The following is a 19,875-nucleotide window of genomic DNA, read 5'->3' on the forward strand; positions in this document are numbered from 1 at the left end:
TCACAACCTTAGTGGAGAGAAGAGAGGGGATATGATAACTACGTGCACTATTCCAGGGGAATAGATAGTGTGGATAAATGAAGCCTATTTAAATTAAAAGAGGTAAGACAAGGGGACATAATCGAAGAGATGCAAGGAAGTTCTTGTTACCTGTACAGGTGGTAGAAAAATGGAATGCATTGAAGGAGAGAGGTTGTTGAAGCCAATTCCATACATTAAAAGAAATATGAGAAATGTTACTATTGAAAGGAGTGCACCAGGTATAATGGCTAGGAAGTGGGGCATAAAGAGCTATATCTCATTCCTCCCATATCACCGACAGGTAAGCACTGATAGCTGCTCCAGGCAGCCTGGAGCCCTAGCCCACAGCCAGCTTCAATGTCAGTTTGAGACCTAATGCCCATAGAACTGACAACCTGGTAGGGAGGGAGGAAACGAGTCTGTCAAAATACCCTCTGTTGAAGGCACCAATGTCCAATTAGAGTTGAAGGGCACCCACGACCCTCCTTGGGCTTTCCCACTCCCCAGCCCTGGAAGTAAGCCATGATGGCCTTAGGAAAGAGCTGTATTGAACTCCAATGCCAGGGATAGAAAGGTGTCCATCCTAAGGAGAAGGAACTAAGCTGGTAAGCAGTTGTGGATCTGGGTTCACACAGCTTCCCTCCCTCCATCCTAACAATGCTATTCACTGCAACAAGCAACCCCCAGGCGAGCTGTTTACCTGGTGGCACCCACCTCATCATGCTATATGTTTTCCTTTCCATGTACAGTTGTCATTACTGCATTGCTTCTCTGCTTACATACCCTAATGTCAAATAATGTATAATAACACTTAATAACAATGTTTAATAATGAAGTCTAAAATGAATGGGCATATTGTATGAACTCGCTGACAATTTCCCTGAGGTAATGCAATGCCAAAGAACAATTCTATAAAAACTCACATCGTGTGACCAGTAGGAATAGTCAAAGTTGAAGTTCTTGGAGGCGTCCTTACTCCCTGGTGGTGCTTTTGGATTGGTTATACCTGTCATGAAGAAAAGTGTATGAAACAAACTCAGGGAAAAACTATAAAGAGATTAAATTTCATGTTCCACCATCACTAATATATTAAATGAGAGAAAATTTAATCTTTACATAATCCTATGTATTATGAGATAGACATGGAATGTTATACATAAAAAACCATTAAACATAGAATTGAGATTTGTACATATGCAGACAGACAAAACCAAACAAGAAGTATTACAAAAAATTCTAAAAATAAATCTCTTCCTCATTATACCAAAAAATAGAATAAATATTTTAAATAATACAACTGCCACCCTCTCTCCATTCTTCTATTTGACTCAAAATGTGAGTGATGAAATGATCAAGAGGATGGCCAAGATGGGGGGGGCGAGGGTGCAAAACCAATATTATTTAATTACCTTATATTTAGCAATTCATTTTTACCTTTTGTCTGAGATTCCTGGTACTGTGCTTGATGTCATTTTATAATCAGGTTAATTACTGCTATGTTGTCTGCATCCCTCCATATTCCTTATAACAGCTGTTACTGGTAATGATTGTAATGTACAGTACTTATCCACACCTGTTATTGGTAATCACTGTGATGCACCTATCCACATGTGTTACTGGTAATGACCATGATGGACTTAATGGTAATGACTGATTATCCACATCTGTTACAGGTAATGACTGATGTACTTATCTATGCCTGTTACTGGTAATGGTTGATTATCCACATCTGTTACTGGTAATGACTGTGATGTACTTGTACACATCTCTTACTTGTAATACCTGTGTAATGCATTTATTCACACTTTTTACTGATAATGCCTGGGACACTTCACACACTGCAGTTACTGGTAATAAATGTATACTATATCACTTCATGTATTTTACTGGTTGCCCATTGATAAATAACTTGCCTAGCTAAGTCAAATAAATAACGTGCGTGTAATCACCTATGTGTAGGTACAGAATGAGAGCTACGCTCGTGGTGTCCCATCTTCCCAGTACTCTGTCATATAATGCTTTGATAATACTGTACTGACGGTTTTGGCCTCCACAATCTTGTCCCTTAACTTGTTTCAACCGTCTACCACTCTGTTTGCAAAAGAAAACTTTCTAATAATTTTGGGGGCACCTATGTTTCGTTAGCTTGAATTTGTGTCCTCTTGATCTTGAAGTTGCTGGTTCCAGGAATTCCTTTTTGTCAATTTGGTCGATTTCTGTTATTATTTTGTAAGTGGTTATCATATCACCTCTTTTTCTTCTATTTTCTAGCTTTGGGGTGGGTGGGTGGGTGGGTGGGTGTGTATGTGTGATGGGGGGAAGGGGGGGGGGGATGGGCTTCCTCTGTCTGATAAAATGAATGATTACACTTTCATAGTTGCTACTAAATGATATTGCATTGGGCTTGCTTATTTGTCAAGTCTGCAATTGATATATTTTGCCTTGAACATCAATTGCCAACTCTGCAAAATGCAAAATATGACTAGGACCCATAGAGGGTCCAAAATTCTAATACAGTACTGTCCTTTAATTGACAAGCAATGCCCTTCATGCTTCTCAACATCATTGTCCTGTGTTGAGGCAAATAATAGGTTGGTTTCCATACCATTTCAGCCTTTATCCACTATAACTCCATCACCAATTCCAGCACTAGGTAAGTAAACCATCATCCAGTTTCCCTCAACGTTGTCATATTTCTTGCCGATGATGGTTAACTTTTTACTCGCCGCCGCCGCATCTCATAGGAGGCTTTGTAGCTTCTCATTCTCCTTCACAAGAAACTGTGCTTGGAGTCTCAATGACTCCATCTCTGAATTTAACAGAGTTTGTTGAGGCAGGCTGAATAAGCCAACACCAGACAGCTTATACATTACTGACTGGAGATGTTAGCTCTTGAAATCACTCCAACTAGTTCTCCAAATATACCCAGAACCATTATAGATGGAATGTACAAAATATGGACTGTTGCACCTATTAATTTTGTGAAGGGTGGAAGAAAGAAGGCAACAACCAAACCTAACTTCCTTAGCCATTTATGTAATAAAATAGGCTTAAAACTTGCATATGTTCGGTCTAGTTTGTTTTAGTTTCTATGCCATATATAATTAGGTGAGAGTCCCAGTAGTTCAGTCGGGTTGTTATAGCTACATTATATCCATAGTAGATATAACAAAATGTTTGGAGAATGGGTTGCACTTTCTTGTTTTAGCAGCTAATGACAATAAATGTACACAAAGTATTATTGGTTATTTATTAACAAGAATGTACAATAGGTTATTTGATTACAAAATCTTGGTGATTAAGTGGAACATTCAGTTAAAGGCATGAAAAAGGTAAGAGTATTAATGCCATACAAGAGAGTTGTAATAAAACAATGTAAGCGTGGAAGGAATCTGGAGTTCCAAGGCCAGACTTATTACTTCACATTACTGCTATTATCTTGGGAAAATTGTCCAACTCCCTTTCTGTTCCATGTAATCACCATCCTTCTCTCTTCCCCCCCCCTCCTGTAATTACAATCCCTCCCTCTCCCCCATTTAATCAAACTGCTCTCCCCCTGCCATGTAATCACCCTCCCTTCCTCATGCCATGTAATCACCCTGCTCTACACTTGTAATGTAACTACCCCTGCTCTTCCCCTGTAATGTAATCACCCCTGCCATGTAACCACCCCCTGCTTTCCCCCTGCCATGTGTTCACCCCCTGCTTTCCCCCTGCCATGTGTTCACCCCTACTCTCCCCCTGCCATGTAATCACCCCCTGTTCTTTCCCTGCCATGTGTTCACCACTGCTCTTCCCCTGCCATGTAACCACCCCCTGCTCTTTCCCTGCCATGTAACCACCCCCTGCTCTTTCCCTGCCACGCGTTCACCCCTGCTCTTCCCCTGCCACGCGTTCACCCCTGCTCTTCCCCTGCCACGCGTTCACCCCTGCTCTTCCCCTGCCACGCGTTCACCCCTGCTCTTCCCCTGCCACGCGTTCACCCTGCCCTACCCCAGCCAGGCGATCACCCTGCCCTACCCCAGCCAGGCCATCACCTTGCCCTACCCCAGCCAGGCCATCACCTTGCCCTCCCCCAGCCAGGCCATCACCCTGCCCTCCCCCAGCCAGGCCATCACCCTGCCCTCCCCCAGCCAGGCCATCACCCTGCCCTCCCCCAGCCAGGCCATCACCCTGCCCTCCCCCAGCCAGGCCATCACCCTGCCCTCCCCCAGCCAGGCCATCACCCTGCCCTCCCCCAGCCAGGCCATCACCCTGCCCTCCCCCAGCCAGGCCATCACCCTGCCCTCCCCCACCCACGACCCGCCATATTGTGTATGCATATAATTATATTATATGACAGTATATTCTGGGAGCATGTTTTCGCTAATATAGTCGATGAATACAATGATCGCGGCGTCAACAGCTGGCGCCACAAGTTTTACCCAGAATGTGTTTGGTGTTGTCTGACGCCAGTATTGATAAGATCACTTCGAATTTACTTCGGGGAAGGAGGTAACCCAAGTGTATTTGCAGGATATGAGTTATACTTATATCCTGCTTCGTCTTTCCTATAGCCTTCGGTAAACAAGGTGTGAGGGGGGGGGGGGGAGTGGGTGCATGTGTGCGTGTCTTTCATACATGTCTTCGTATATACGTGTGCGTGCGGGGGGGGGGGGGGGTTTACATGTCATCGGTCTTGTGGGTGGTGGAGGGGTGGGGGGGTCAGGTCTAAAGGCGCCAGGGAGACTTCCCTCTAGCTGATCAATACTGTACACCACACACGCATTCTCTTCCTACGACACGCATCTGCGCCCACTCACTGGTTTTCTTCTTTACTCGCTAACCTGCGTGTAAAACACACACCCGCGCTACTACTCCCGCCCCCTTCCACGCTACCAACGCTGGACAAAACTGTCCCCCACTCTCACCTGGGCCTCGCCCCCCACTCTCACCTGGGCCTCGCCCCCCCACTCTCACCTGGGCCTCGCCCCCCCACTCTCACCTGGGCCTCGCCCCCCCACTCTCACCTGGGCCTCGCCCCCCACTCTCACCTGGGCCTCGCCCCTCACTCTCACCTGGGCCTCGCCCCCCACTCTCACCTGGGCCTCGTCCCCCCCCTCTCACCTGGGCCTGGCCATCGCCGTGCCCTCACCACCCAAGAATACCTCAAGCTGCGGTCATTCATTACTAGCAGAACGCTGCACGTGACCGCCTCACATCATAAGACAGGTGCGTGCCCTGACGGCTAGAGAGAGACCACCGTCATTATGGATTAATCTAATCATAGCTCGTCTAGAGCAGACAACGCGCCTGTAAATCTCTACTCAAATTACTTTTTCTTAGTAGGGGGGGACTGGAGGGGCGGGATGAACGAGAGGGAAGAATAGAGGGGGATGAACGGAGGGGAGGAAGTAGGGGTGACGGGAGAGAACAGGGGAAAAAATTATGACAAGCAAACTGCATGATATTGTGCCTTGAGTTTTGTGTTTACAAAAACGAGACCCTGTGGTTGGGAGGGGGTGATATGCAGAGGGTTATTTGAGCATGGATGATGATTCATGTTGAAGGAGAGGAGAGGCTTTTATGGGTAATAATGTTTCCTAGGTTTATGTTAAGAAAGACTGCTAGGCTGCAAGAGTGGCGGCCGCCAAATGAACACTACCAAGTTGACCAGACCACACACTAGAAGGTGAAGGGACGACGACGTCTCGGTCCGTTCTGAACCATTCTCAAGTCGACAATCGACTTGAGAATGCTCCAGGACGGACCGAAACGTCGTCGTCCCTTCACCTTCTAGTGTGTGGTCTGGTCAACTTACTTTAGCCACGTTATTGTGACTTGCAACACCTGCAACACTACCAAGGACGCCTCCCTCTCACCCTGACTCTTCCTGTTCGGGAGGTGCGTCCCAAATACCGATGTGTGCCAGAAATTATTAAACAAAAAATAATTCTGGAAATACGAGATGTTAAGAGGAGTGAATCGCTGACTACGCAAAAAACATATTCTTTATAATATCGAGAAATAGGTGCCAAATTACCCAAGTAGAGGAGGCGTGTGTAAACTTTTAGTGATCATTACTAGTCCTTGGTGGCAGTAGACATCTGTAGTGTATGTCTATAGCAAATGCGCGCGCGCTCGCTCTCTCTCTCGCGCGCTCGCTCGCTCTCTCTCTCTCTCTCGCGCGCGCTCGCTCTCTCTCTCTCTCTCTCTCGCGCGCTCGCTCTCTCTCTCTCTCTCTCTCGCGCGCTCGCTCTCTCTCTCTCTCTCTCTCTCTCGCGCGCTCGCTCTCTCTCTCTCGCGCGCTCGCTCTCTCTCTCTCGCGCGCTAGCTCTCTCTCTCTCTCTCGCGCGCTCGCTCTCTCTCTCTCTCTCTCTCTCTCTCTCTCTCTCTCTCTCTCGCGCTCTCTCGCGCTCTCTCGCGCTCTCTCGCGCTCTCTCGCGCTCTCTCGCGCTCTCTCGCGCTCTCTCGCGCTCTCTCGCGCTCTCTCGCGCTCTCTCGCGCTCTCTCGCGCTCTCTCGCGCTCTCTCGCGCTCTCTCGCGCTCTCTCGCGCTCTCTCGCGCTCTCTCGCGCTCTCTCGCGCTCTCTCGCTCTCTCTCTCTCTCTCACTTATTACTTTACACATCCTTACATCACGTATGTGGTGCCTCACCCAAGATGAAATCATTAACTTATTAATATGAAGAGCAATGATAATGTCAGATTAACATTTATTTATATATATAACGCACCTGAACTAATTTTTGGGTTAGAAATAAAAGTTTGACTGGGACTCCTCAATAGGAATGTAAGCCATGAGACAAAAGCCCTGCAACAGAAGCGCATGATTTACCCAAAGTGAAGCCCGTCATCGCCGGTACCTTGACGTGGCCGTGCAGGGTAAGGTATGACCGGCTTCTATGATCTGGAGGTCAGTTGAGCGTCTTATGGCGCTTGTCTTAAGGCTGAATGTGAGGAGAAAGACGAAACTGTTAGGGGCTTCATACCCCTCATGTGTTTGTCAAGCATCATGGCCGGTATGCTCTCTCTTTTCCCTGCATCTGGTTTTGAATCGTCCAGTTCTTGGGAGGTGACACGCGTCATCTCTGAGGGGAGGGGGAGACATGCTGTCCAGCGAGGCCCGACAATCAATAGGCAGATCATTACCGACTAGGGTCATGCAGTCACTGGAGGGCAGGATCGATGGCCCCGTCGGTCCATGTGATGAAGTTACGTCCCTGGCAAGAGACTGCCAGGGACGAGTGCGGAGAACGTGGTCACATAAAGCAAGGGAAGGTAATGTACAAGAGCCATACTATGCTACAACAGTGTGGGGCCGCAACAATACAAGCGGTAGGAATCAGACCCAAGTGCGCGCGCCCACACATTTTGCTGACGGAACAGTACACATACCTGTGACAGCCCACTTATATATAGAGATCTCCTCACCAATATCAGTACCATCTTCTCTCTTTTTATTATTAACACCGAATAAAATAAAGTCGTACTTCTATTGACTGTCTCACACTATTTACTCCCCCCCCCCCCTTCATTTGTAAATTGTCCAGTGTTCCCCTGACACTCAAACTATGAGGTAGGTGCACGCACACGCTTAGACGGGGCACCTTGCGTTGTTCCGGGTGACGCAGACCACATCTTCACTACACACTATCTTCCATCGCTGAAACCATATAGTGACATTTCTCCAGTCCGATACATTGCCTCTGATCACTGTTCCCCTCCTTTTTTTCTGTCAGAAAAATTCTCATCCTTGTTAGAAGCCTTCCTGCCACGCCTCCAGTATGTTCACGTTACCAGAACAACCTCCCAATGAGATTACCAACATTGTGCAATTATATGAAATAAAGCATTAAGCACGTATATGATATAATCCCAGTCACATTTACATAATTGGTTGTGACCACCGATGTTTGAGAGGAAACACCGATTCATAAGTTGTGCGCCTCTTTGATAAATGTTAATAATTAGTATTAACGATCTTTATCACTGATTACTCTCTCATGACTTCTTGTATTATCACTGAACTGGGATTGACTACTCTTGTATGAGTTTTTTTTTTGCAGCTGTCAATTTTGCAGAAAAACTAGATATGTGCGTGTTTTTTTAAATTTAACCTGCACATTGATTGCAAATGTTAAATTGATTATACATAATACAAATGTTTTTGTTTTAAAATTAACTTTACAAATTGATTTAATCTAAATATGACTATTAATCGTTAACTTTTTTTCATAGGGCATTTACCAAAAAATTTATATTCATATAATGGCTTACATGTGGCTATTCAAAGAGAATTAGCTCGTTCAAAATTAAGTTGGCATTACTTCCTTTCTTATAACGTTACAGCATAACCTTTCTACACAGGTTAGTCACATACTACCTAAAATACTGACATACTGCCTAGTTTACTATCATACTGCCATTCTTATTGGTAATAATAAAGCTTTTTTATTAGTATTAATCAATATTCCCATTAATACTTTGCCAGTTATTGCTTGTATTTTCATTATTATGTTTGATAACTTTCGCAGCCCGTGTTAAGGGAATGACTTAAAAAATACATCTTTATTGCTTTGGTCACTGAGAAAATAATGAACTTTTTTGTTTAAAGTGACAGGCGAAATTTGAGGGTTTTCAAACGCTCTAGTATGTGTGTCACGAGGCAAATTTCACAACCTGTCGCCTGGTTCACTTGAAATGGCAAAAATTGTAAGATGTTTAGGTGTCGTCTCTTGGTACTCGACCAGGGAGATGTGCTCCACATCTCCCTGGTCGAGTACCCCCCCCCCCCCCCCCCACACACACACACACACACACACACACACACACACACACACACACACACACACACACACACACACACACGACACGACACGACACGACACGACACGACACACAGATACACACACCCCGCTTGGCCTACTCCTCACTACTCTCAGTACCATTTAGTACCAATGTATACATAGGATGTGATTTCCCTCTTCTGTCGACTGACCAACGCGTGAACGACAGTAATTGTAAGGCCCCTTGTAAAGTCGATGACGATCGAATAATACAATTACATAATGAACAGTGATGCCTCTTTCAATTTCAAACACTATTTCAAAATATCATATGCAATATTGAAACAAACTTATTCACCGTCACAATAATACTATTACACAACACTGACTCTCAGAAAGATAATGTCACCAAGATGGCGCTGCAAAGCGTGTTTCCCCATGACAGACGGAGAGCATGGTAAGTAAAACATGGCAGGATGTTTCCGCAGAGTTTCTGCTGCGGCTGGGTGAGGGGTTGGGGTGACTCAGGCGTGAGGCATGGCGGGGAGCGGCCCCTGAGTCACGCAGGCACACCCACTACTCTCATATTATTTATATATATATATATATATATATATATATATATATATATATATATATATATATATATATATATATATATATATATATATATATATATATATATATATGTCGTACCTAGTAGCCAGAACTCACTTCTCAGCCTACTATTCAAGGCCCGATTTGCCTAATAAGCCAAGTTTTCCTGAATTAATATATTTACTATAATTTTTTTCTTATGAAATGATAAAGCAACCCTTTTCTCTATGTATGAGGTCAATTTTTTTTTATTGGAGTTAAAATTAACGTAGATATATGACCGAACCTAACCAACCCTACCTAACCTAACCTAACCTATATTTATAGGTAAGGTTAGGTTAGGTAGCCAAAAAAAGCTAGGTTAGGTTAGGTTAGGTAGGTTAGGTAGACGAAAAAACATTAATTCATGAAAACTTGGCTTATTAGGCAAATCGGGCCTTGAATAGTAGGCTGAGAAGTGCGTTCTGGCTATTAGGTACGACATATATATATATATATATATATTATATATGTCGTACCTAATAGCCAGAACGCACTTCTCAGCCTACTATTCAAGGCCCGATTTGCCTAATAAGCCAAGTTTTCATGAATTAATGTTTTTTCGACTACCTAACCTACCTAACCTAACCAAACTTACCTTTTTCGGCAACCTAACCCAACCTAACCTATGAAGATAGGTTAGGTTAGGTAGGGTTGGTTAGGTTCGGTCATATATCTACGTTAATTTTAACTACAATAAAACAAAATTGACCTCATACATAATGAAATGGGTAGCTTTATCATTTCATAAGAAAAAAAATAGAAAAAAAATATATTAATTCAGGAAAACTTGGCTTATTAGGCAAATCGGGCCTTGCATAGTAGGCTGAGAAGTGCGTTCTGGCTACTAGGTACGACATTATATATATATATATATATATATATATATATATATATATATATATATATATATATATATATATATAAATGAAGTGTTACACCTGCATAAAACAGTACAGTTGAATCCACATGGCAGCCATACTGGCAACAGATGTTAACGACAATAATTTTTAGTTCTGCAAGTCTCGCCAAGACTATGGCAACGCATATTTTGTAACCAAGGAAGTATGTAAACACCTAATTGTTGCGAAATAAATAAGATCACTTTTCACAGGCAAGATTTATACATAATTCCTAGCTTTCAGAGTTATAAATTATTTGTAACAAATTACAGAGCCAAAGTTACCTACAAACATAAAAAAACACATACCAATGTAAATATGCAAAGGAATATGCAAAGTCAACCGTCGTGACCTGCCTTGGTGCAATTAGCTTCGTTGCCTGAAATTTCCCAGGACTTTCTTTTTCAACTTTGGCAAGGAATCGGTTGAACTATTACGTTAACGAGCTTGGTAGTGAGGGGGGGGGGGGGGGGATATATCTTATTATTGAAGGGCTTACAACATGGCTTTACTAAGGCCCGCTCGTGCTTAACAAATTTCCTCCGTAGATTCTTGGAGCTGGAATGCTGGAATCTTGAAGATTCCAGCATTCTTGGAGCAGTTGATTGTGGGAAAAAGTGCAACATTATATACTTTCACTTTAGCAAAGCCTTTGGAACTGTGCCTCACGATAGGCTGGTTAACAAGGCAGATGGCGCATGGTATTTGGGGGTGGGAGGGGGTTGTTACCTTATGTTGGACAAGGTGCGGTTATTTCGAAGGTAACCGTGAAGGCATAAATGGAGACTAACCTGACCGGGAAATCGTTTCAAGTGGAGTGCCCCAGGAGTCAGCTCTGGGCTCCTGTTGTTTACCGTGTATATAAACAATTTACACATGGGGATGAAAAAATTTGCAAACTTAAAAAAATTAAAAAATTTTATTAACAGAAATAAATTAATAAGAATCAATATTGCTACAAGGCGAAATATAGAATAAAAATGAATGAAAAAGCTTGGCAGATGTAGTTCAGTGCTGACAATCGCAAGGGTCTAAGACCAGAAAATGATAGATTTACCAGATATCAGCTACATAATATTGAAACAGCCAATTATGAATGAGAACAAATCTGTGTCAGGACAAATAATAACCTAACGTTAAAGCTAGAAACCATTAGTGAGGGGAGACTTAGCAAAGACTTACTTGTGGTGTTGCCTCCCATTTCGATGATGCACTTGCACTCGCGGGAGATCTCGCGGTTGTTGAAGGGCCGCACCCTCACCGCCACCTTCACGGACGACATTGTCACTCTGCAACAATAAGATAGACACCTCACTCGTTGCTCACCGACACGCCCCGTTCTCCCTCACACCGCAAGATATATTTATGATAGCCATCGACCCCACTAGAGATGCATTCACTGTTGTACACCTCTCTCTGTCGTCAATTTCCACACTGTAAATGTCTCACAGGTGGAGTTAGGCAGCACTGGAGTTAATCCAGTGCAGCCTAACTATCTACTCCTGTGCCACTCGCTACTCCAGACCTCCCACACCACAACACGAGCGGCTCAGGGCAACTCATCACCCCTGGGGGAGAGGTGAGGTTCACCACCACACCTGGCCTGGTGACCGACTCAACACTTGCAAAAATAACCAATCCCACTCGGTGTCTCTACCTGCTCTGCCTGTATCAATTATCATTATTAAAATCAACTTTCTGTGCAGTTATGACCGCCATTCAATATGTCAACATTATGCAATACTTCTTATATTGCTTTATTCACACTATATAACCAAAACGTCATGTTGGAATAGATACTACTTGCTTATCTATCAATAAAACTTCTCAATAATCACCTCGGGTAAGACAATAAATGTGATAGTTACATTGTAAATAAATATGAACAATTAACAATCACAAATATTTTTGTCAATTTGCTGTCAAAAGATAATTGTTATATTGGTTATAACATTGGTACACGATATACACAGCCCAGTCAAATGTGTTCCCTTCATATGAAACGGAATGAAAGGGAGAGGCAGAAGGGGAATGGACGAGAACGCGGACGGGAAATGGACGATAACGTGGAGGGAAATGGACGAGAACGTGGAGAGAAAATGGACAAGTTGTAAGGGTGAGGGAAAGGAGGATAAGGATGACGGGATGGAGAAGAGCACCAAAGATCACACCCACCAATAACACTCAAGCACACCACTGAATGACAAAAACAACACACAAAGTACGAGGGAGATATAAAACTGAAGACAAGGACAACGGCGGCCATGACGAACAGACCAGCCGTGCAGAGCTCCGCCAGGGGGCGCCACCGCCACCCGAGGTCATAACCCGCACGGGGTTATGATGTGCGGGTGGTCACCGCCACACTAACTATCCACAACCAGGGGTCAGATTCACGAAAGCACTTACGAACGTGTACATCTTTCCTCAAACTTTGACGGCTTTGGTTACATTTATTAAACAGTTTACAAGCATGAAAACTTGCCATTCAACTGTTGTTATTGTTATAAACAGCCTATTGGTGCTTCGGAGCTCATTAACTGTTAAATAATTGGAAACAAAGCCGCCAAACATTGAGAAAAGATGTACAGGTTCGTAAGTGCTTTCGTGAATCTGGCCCCAGGTTATTGAAGGTTATTACTCTCACGTATAACAAAGACCAGTTATTCTAGATTATAGATTCGGTGGCACAAGACTGGTGACCAACCCATACTCAGATTATGCTCGTTCGAACTGCTGTCATCGACAAATGCGCATTGGATAATTTTCAGTACTAATTCAAAAAAAGAATTTTCTTAAACGTTATTATAAAAAAAATATATTCTTATATTATAATTTTGTGTGTTCTTAGGCCTAGTGTAAGATACGTTAGACGTTTTGTTCTTATTAGCTTTGTATTTATGATACGTGGGTGAAGCATTTAGAGGCGCGCTTGGAACATAAGGAAGCAAAGCCTTTTAACAATATTTTAACATTACGTTATCACGTACAAAGTGTTTGACATATTTAAACAGAGGGACGGCTGCTGGATTGATAAACATTTGAGCCAGTTGTAAGGGCTGGCTGCTGATATCCCCAACTCCAGGTGGAGCCAACAAACTTACTCGACATTAAATGTTTAAGATGGTCGAGAGTCGGGTTAGAGAAACAAAATGGCCACACCATCCTTTTATGCTGTACTTCAATTGTCTACCTTACTGTAGTAAGGTAGACAATTATCGCGTTATTTGTAAATGGTTAAATTGAATCCAGACCATTCTCATAAACATTGTTCAAATGAACATAATAATAACAACCTGCTTAAGGCCTGTTTGCTCACAGGAGGCAGCTCTTATCCACCCAAACTGACTCGCACATATATCTAAGCTACGCTTCAGAAATCCAGAAATCCCGCGTCTATTATGTTACCGGGTAATTTCTTTCGTAAGTCGCAATCACTTCTACTCGAGCTTTTCTCGAACAATGCTTCTCTGACTTTAGTCAAATCTCACCTTCCTAAATCTTTCATATATGTACTGTATATACAAACACCTGCAACTAGAACCCAAACACCTAACCTTCCCCAGGCCTAAATATATACAAAACTACATTATATACATTTATGTTTGAGAAAACTCCTTTGATTACACAGTATGGACAAATTTCTGAATACAACTTTGGGAATGGTCGCCGCTTGGACGAACATTGCCTGAGAACTGGTTGAATGATTCCTTCCCCCAAAAATTGTCAATAAAAATAATTACCAAGAGAACCAAACCACGTAAATTAGCCAAGGTCGAGCTATGCAAACAGAGTATTAATACATATCATAAAATATAGATATCACACAGTACGGAAAACCATTACAAATAGGATTTTGGATATGGATGCAGCTTGGAAATGCATAGCCTGAGGTGGTGTACTGTCTTCCCCCTTCGGTACGTAACTTTAAACTCGTACCTTTGCACGTGTTCTTTATGTTAATGTTTACAATGACAATATATTATTATAAAATCATAATAATTCACTGAAATTATTAAATGTTGTAATCGATGAAAATCATCACCAATAACAGTTAAATCGTAAACAAAAGAATACTTCAGTTGGCCAGGTGAAAAAGTCCATCCTCTAGGAGAAAAGACAACATGCATTGTGATAGGGACAGGATATCTCGTTGAAAAACTGGATCCGGATTCATAAAGCAGTTACGCAAGCACTTACGAACCTATACATCTTTTCTCAATCTTCGGCGGCTTTGTTTACAATTACTAAACAGTTAATGAGCTCCGAAGCACCAAGAGGCTGTTTATAACAACAGTTGATTGGGAAGTTATCTTGTAAACTGTTTAATAAATGTAACCAAAGCCGTCAAAAATTGTAGAAAGATGTACACGTTCGTAAATACTTGCGTAACAGCTTTATGAATCCGGGTCGAGGATATGTTCAACAAAATACTGAGAATTGAAATATACCGAGAACAAAATCCCCCAAGATGAGAGCCGTAAAAAGGTGTATTAAACCATAGTGGGCGTGTGGTAATTATAAGGAGGTCTTGGTGGCGCCATTATGTGGTAACAGGGAGGAGATTCCCGGTGTTGTGCTAATACAAGAGTATTCCCCTGAGCCGCCCTCCGACTGCTTCACGAGCCGACGCTGTTTAGTGCCCCCTCGCTCGCCTCCACACACATTCTGGGTTTTACTGGAGATTTATGTCTCCTCTAAATTTTCCTTTGCAGAGCTCACACATTTTGTTCCGAGTGAATTCTACGAATAAATATTTTCTTGTAATGTAATCAAATTCAATGTGTAAACAGAACTCTGACTAGCCGAATCTTTTCGCTAATTCGACTACATAGATACCCGGACCTTTTCTCTCCCTATTCTATTTATAATTTGTAATGTGCCAAAGTTATAATATTCTGCAGAGTTTTAACACTTAGCCACTGTTACCATAGGTGCTAAAATGTACCAACAACTTTTCCTGATAGTTTATACAGCCGCGCGTCTCAAGTTGCATACAATAGGTGCCAAGTAGGTTGGAATACTTGGGCATCTGGACGCAAACAACAGGGGGGGGGGGGTCCTTAATTAACGGAAATGCATCAAAATCGTTACAAGTGAGAAGTGGAATGTGACAAGGGTCAGTCTTGGGACAAATTATACTCTTTAACTCTCACAAATGGCATGATAAACAGATATGACATAAATTAGCAGTTCCTGTGGTGTAGTGGTAAAACACTCGCTTGGCGATTCGCAAGCACTTTGGCCTGGGTTCGTATCCTGGCCTGGGAGGATTTACTTGGCGCCAATCCATAACTGTAGCCTCTGTTCACTCAGCAGTGAATGGGTACCTGGGTGTTAAACTATTTGGCATGTCGTATTTTTGGGAAAATTAGTATTAAAAGAGTCGCCCGAAATCGACCCCACAGACGCATTCATAATTTTTTTAACATGCTGTTCATTCAAAACGCGAATTTTCTCGAGTATAAATTAATATTATAATATATTAGCATATTGTGCATATATAGGCATAGGTTAGGTTAGGTGTTTAGGTTCTGTTGGCGATTATTTGTATTTGTAGTACGTGGGTGAAGCCTTTACAGCGTTGTGGTTCGAACAAAAGTCGTCAGTGAAGCACTTATTCCGGAAGTGTTCGAACGTCAACAGTTGTGAATCGTATGTAAACAGTTTTTCATTCATAAACAGGGGGTTTGGCGGGTGCATGGAATCACTTTTGGGTCTTTGCTTGGAGAACGGGCTGGTTTATGAATGAAAAGAGGTTTACACACGACTCACAACTGATGACGTCCGAACACTTACGGAATAAGTGCTTCGCTGACGACTGTTGTTCGAACTACAACGCAATAAATGCTTCAGCCCGTCCTCCAAACAAAGATCCAAAAGTGATTCCACGCACCCGCCAAACCCCCTATTTATGAATGAAAAGCGGTTTACACACGACTCAACTGCTGACGTTCGAACATATCCGGAACAAGTGCTTTACTGACGAATTTTGTTCGAACCACAACGCTGTAAAGGCTTCACCCACGTACTACAAATAATCACCAACAGAACCTAAACACCTGACCTAACCTAACCTATGCCTATATATACACAATATGCTATTATAATATTAATTTATACTTGAGAATATCCCCGTTTTGAATGAACAGCATGTTAAAATTTATGAATGCGTCTGTGGGGTCGACCGCTGAATGTAATGGACTTGAGTCGAGGATGGGTTGAATGCTTCACCCACGTACTACAAATACAAATAATCGGCAACAGAACTTAAGACCTATCCTAACCAGTGCCTAAATGTGCACAATATGCTAATATATAATAATAATAATATATTTCAGAAAGTTCTGTTCTGAATTAAAAGATTGTTAAAACTGATGAATGCGTCTTTGGGGTCGATCGCTGCATGGAATGGACTTGGTTTGAGGACGGGTTGCTATGAATGCTTCACCCACGTACTTCAAATACAAGTAAGCGCCAACAGAACCTAAACACCTAACCTAACCTAGGCCTAACTATACATATAATGTTTATGTATAATAATAATTTATATATGAGAATAAACCAATTTTTTATATACCATATATTAAAATGGATGAATGCGTCTGGGGGGGGGGGGCAGTCGCTCCCTTAAACAGCCTAGTGTGAGGACGGGTTGATAAATACTCCAGAATACCACTACCATTTTTGTGTTATCATTAGACAAAATGGCAGGTATTCAACGTCAATATAATATAACGCGGCCAGCTAATGCCTCACCGATGAGGCTAGGAGAGTACAATCAGCTACAAGTAATACCAATTAAATAACGTAAGCGCCATAGGACCAGGATAGCCACCACAATATGCAGAGTTACTGCAGCACCAAAGAACGAACACCACAATTTATTACTGATCGAGGACAGATGCAGACACTCGTGTGCCAAGATGTCTAAGAACCGCTAGGCCAAGCTAGAGAATGGGTGAAGGTAGGTGCTGCGTTGGGCTAGCGGAAGGGGTCTCATTTACCGTACTAAAGGTGTGTAGGTAGACTCGTTGCACTGAGAATTTCTGCTTCATCGACCCTCAGAACAGCACCCATCCCATCTTTGTCTCCAGGTATGCTAACCTGTGAACCGTTACTAGAATAGTTCAACTCGTGACAGGCCGACCTGGGGCCAGGCTTTTCAAAGGATGATTTGATCGGTAATGTATCTGGTGGCAGGGGCTCACAGACCCATCCATCAAAAACGGACAGATCTAGCCCTGCCTGCTGAAACTTAATTTCCTCTTGAAAACTTGAAATTCTGCTACAGTTATATTTCTTATATTTTCTGGTAGAAGGTCGAAATGTTGAGGACCTCTGATATTCAGTGTTATCTAATTGTGTTTATGGCCATTCTTCTCTTCACTGGTTCTTGTCTACATTTCCTATCATACCCTTCCATCCATTAAGATATTTTTTATGCAAATTAGGGAGATACACCCTTCGAATAGTCCTTGTACAGATTATGTGACACTCTCTGGAATCTGTTTCAGGGAGAATATTCTGAGTGCGTTGACAGTCCCAGTAATCTAGGTGTTTAACTAAGAGTATACGTGCAGTATAAGGTATCTTTTTTTCGGACATCTCGCCTTCCTTGAAGGAGACGAATCCAGAGCAGCATCCCAAGCGATATAGCACACGGTATGTATAGAGTAGAATCGGTGAAGTGGCATCCCTTGTTTTACGAACTCTTAATACATCGTGTAATTTTCTTGACTAAGTTTGATTTTGTGTATGCAACAAATGGTCAACAAACATTATTCCTAGAACAATCGACTTGAAAATGGTCCAGGACGGACCGAAACGTCGTCGTCCCTTCACCTTCTAATGTGTGGTCTGGTCAACATTATTCATAGAACTTTTACACGTTTTTTCTGTCCTATGAGAGACCAGATTTATCTCGTATCCAATCTGAGTTCTTAATTTTGTTCCATATGAAGATTTCGTCGATATCTTCACACCTTGAAAGTGCCTTCTGTCGAAACAATTGTCATGATTTTTGCATCATTCGGAAAGGATATTATGAAGCTGTCTTTGGTTTGTATTCTTATCGAGGTCTGAGAAGAGGGTAAGAAAGAGCAGCGGTGCCGTGCTATGCAGTTTTTTTTTTTTTACTGTGCTTAAACTGGGTTTTGATGGGTTCCTCTTCTGCTCAAACACATCTAAATATCCCTCACATCCGACTTCGCCTGCTATTCCATTGGAGCTCATTTTACGGGCTATCACGCCTTGCTAACATTTATCAAGTGGCTTTGTAAAGTCCAGAGTATAAAACATTTGGAAACAAAGAAAACATTGTTTTCTTCTAAATCAGTGTTGTTTTTTAACCTGGTTTATAGCAGTTTTGGAAGAAAATGTATTATATACTGTTCTAAACAAAAAAAAAATTGATCTGGGTTACGTAGCTGTACATTTCCATTAATCTAGAGACTACTACTAATCCCCTTCCAGATTACACTAACTTCATGGATAACTTAATATAACTTTGTAAATAACTTAATATATAATATACAACCAACCAATACAGACAGATGATAGGACTCAACACTTCAAGAATAAAATACGTACAAGTCAGAAATAGAGGAATTGTACACATGCTGAATGAAGATATATTTTACGTGTTGTAAAGAACTTCTTAAGGAGTGGGGGGGAGTGTTGCACTGAAGCTTTGCGCACATATAAAGATGCACACAAGATATCTGAAGATGTTCCCTTAACCCAATCTTCTCACGTTTAACACAAAATATTGTTGATGTTCGAGTGGGTGACAAACGATGTATGGGTGACCCGAGACTGTAGGCAACATTTCCTAGTGTAAGGTGATGTGCCATGAATTGGTGTAACAATTTCACTATTTCGTTGCTCCCACACTACATCCACCCACCCTATACCCGCCCACACCCCCAGCACCCGCCCACCCTACACCCACCCACATCCACACCCCCAGCACCCACCCACCCTACACCCACCCACATCCACACCCCCAGCACCCACCCACCCTACACCCGCCCACGCCCCCAGCACCCACCCACCCAACCTACACCCTCCCACACCCCCAGCACCCACCCACCCAACCTACACCCTCCCACACCCTCAGCACCCACCCACCCTACACCCGCCCACGCCCCCAGCACCCACCCACCCTACACCCTCCCACACCCCCAGCACCCACCCACCCTACACCCTCCCACACCCCCAGCACCCACCCACCCTACACCCTCCCACACCCCCAGCACCCACCCACCCTACACCCTCCCACGCCCCCAGCACCCACCCACCCTACACCCTCCCACACCCCCAGCACCCGCCCACCCTACACCCACCCACATCCACACCCTCAGCACCCACCCACCCTACACCCGCCCACACCCACACCCCCAGCACCCACCCACCCTACACCCGCCCACACCACCCACCCTACACCCGCCCACACCACCCACCCTACACCCGCCCACGCCCCCAGCACCCACACACACACGGTAATATTGCCACCACGTGTATAAAGCATTTACGGTAAATAAATGCC

General features: G+C 43.2%; 1 protein-coding gene across 4 annotated transcripts in view; it reads right to left on the bottom strand.

Moving 5' to 3' along the window:
* Positions 1-921: 921 nt before the first annotated feature.
* LOC123770299 (kinesin family member unc-104) overlaps positions 922-19,875 on the bottom strand; it is a 53,489-nt gene continuing 34,535 nt past the window's right edge. For all 4 annotated transcript variants that reach the window (XR_011231233.1, XR_011231234.1, XR_011231232.1 and 1 more), the window contains exons 2-3: positions 11,508-11,614; positions 922-1,027 (exon numbers count right to left, since the gene is read on the bottom strand). Coding sequence is in view for 1 of the 4 variants with exons in the window: in XM_069339866.1 (XP_069195967.1) it covers positions 994-1,027; positions 11,508-11,614 (141 nt within the window). In the remaining 3 variants the exon portion in view is untranslated. The remainder of the gene's footprint in view (positions 1,028-11,507; positions 11,615-19,875) is intronic.

The sequence above is a fragment of the Procambarus clarkii genome, chromosome 42 (assembly GCF_040958095.1).
Source record: "Procambarus clarkii isolate CNS0578487 chromosome 42, FALCON_Pclarkii_2.0, whole genome shotgun sequence".
NCBI classification, from domain to species: Eukaryota; Metazoa; Arthropoda; class Malacostraca; order Decapoda; family Cambaridae; genus Procambarus; species Procambarus clarkii.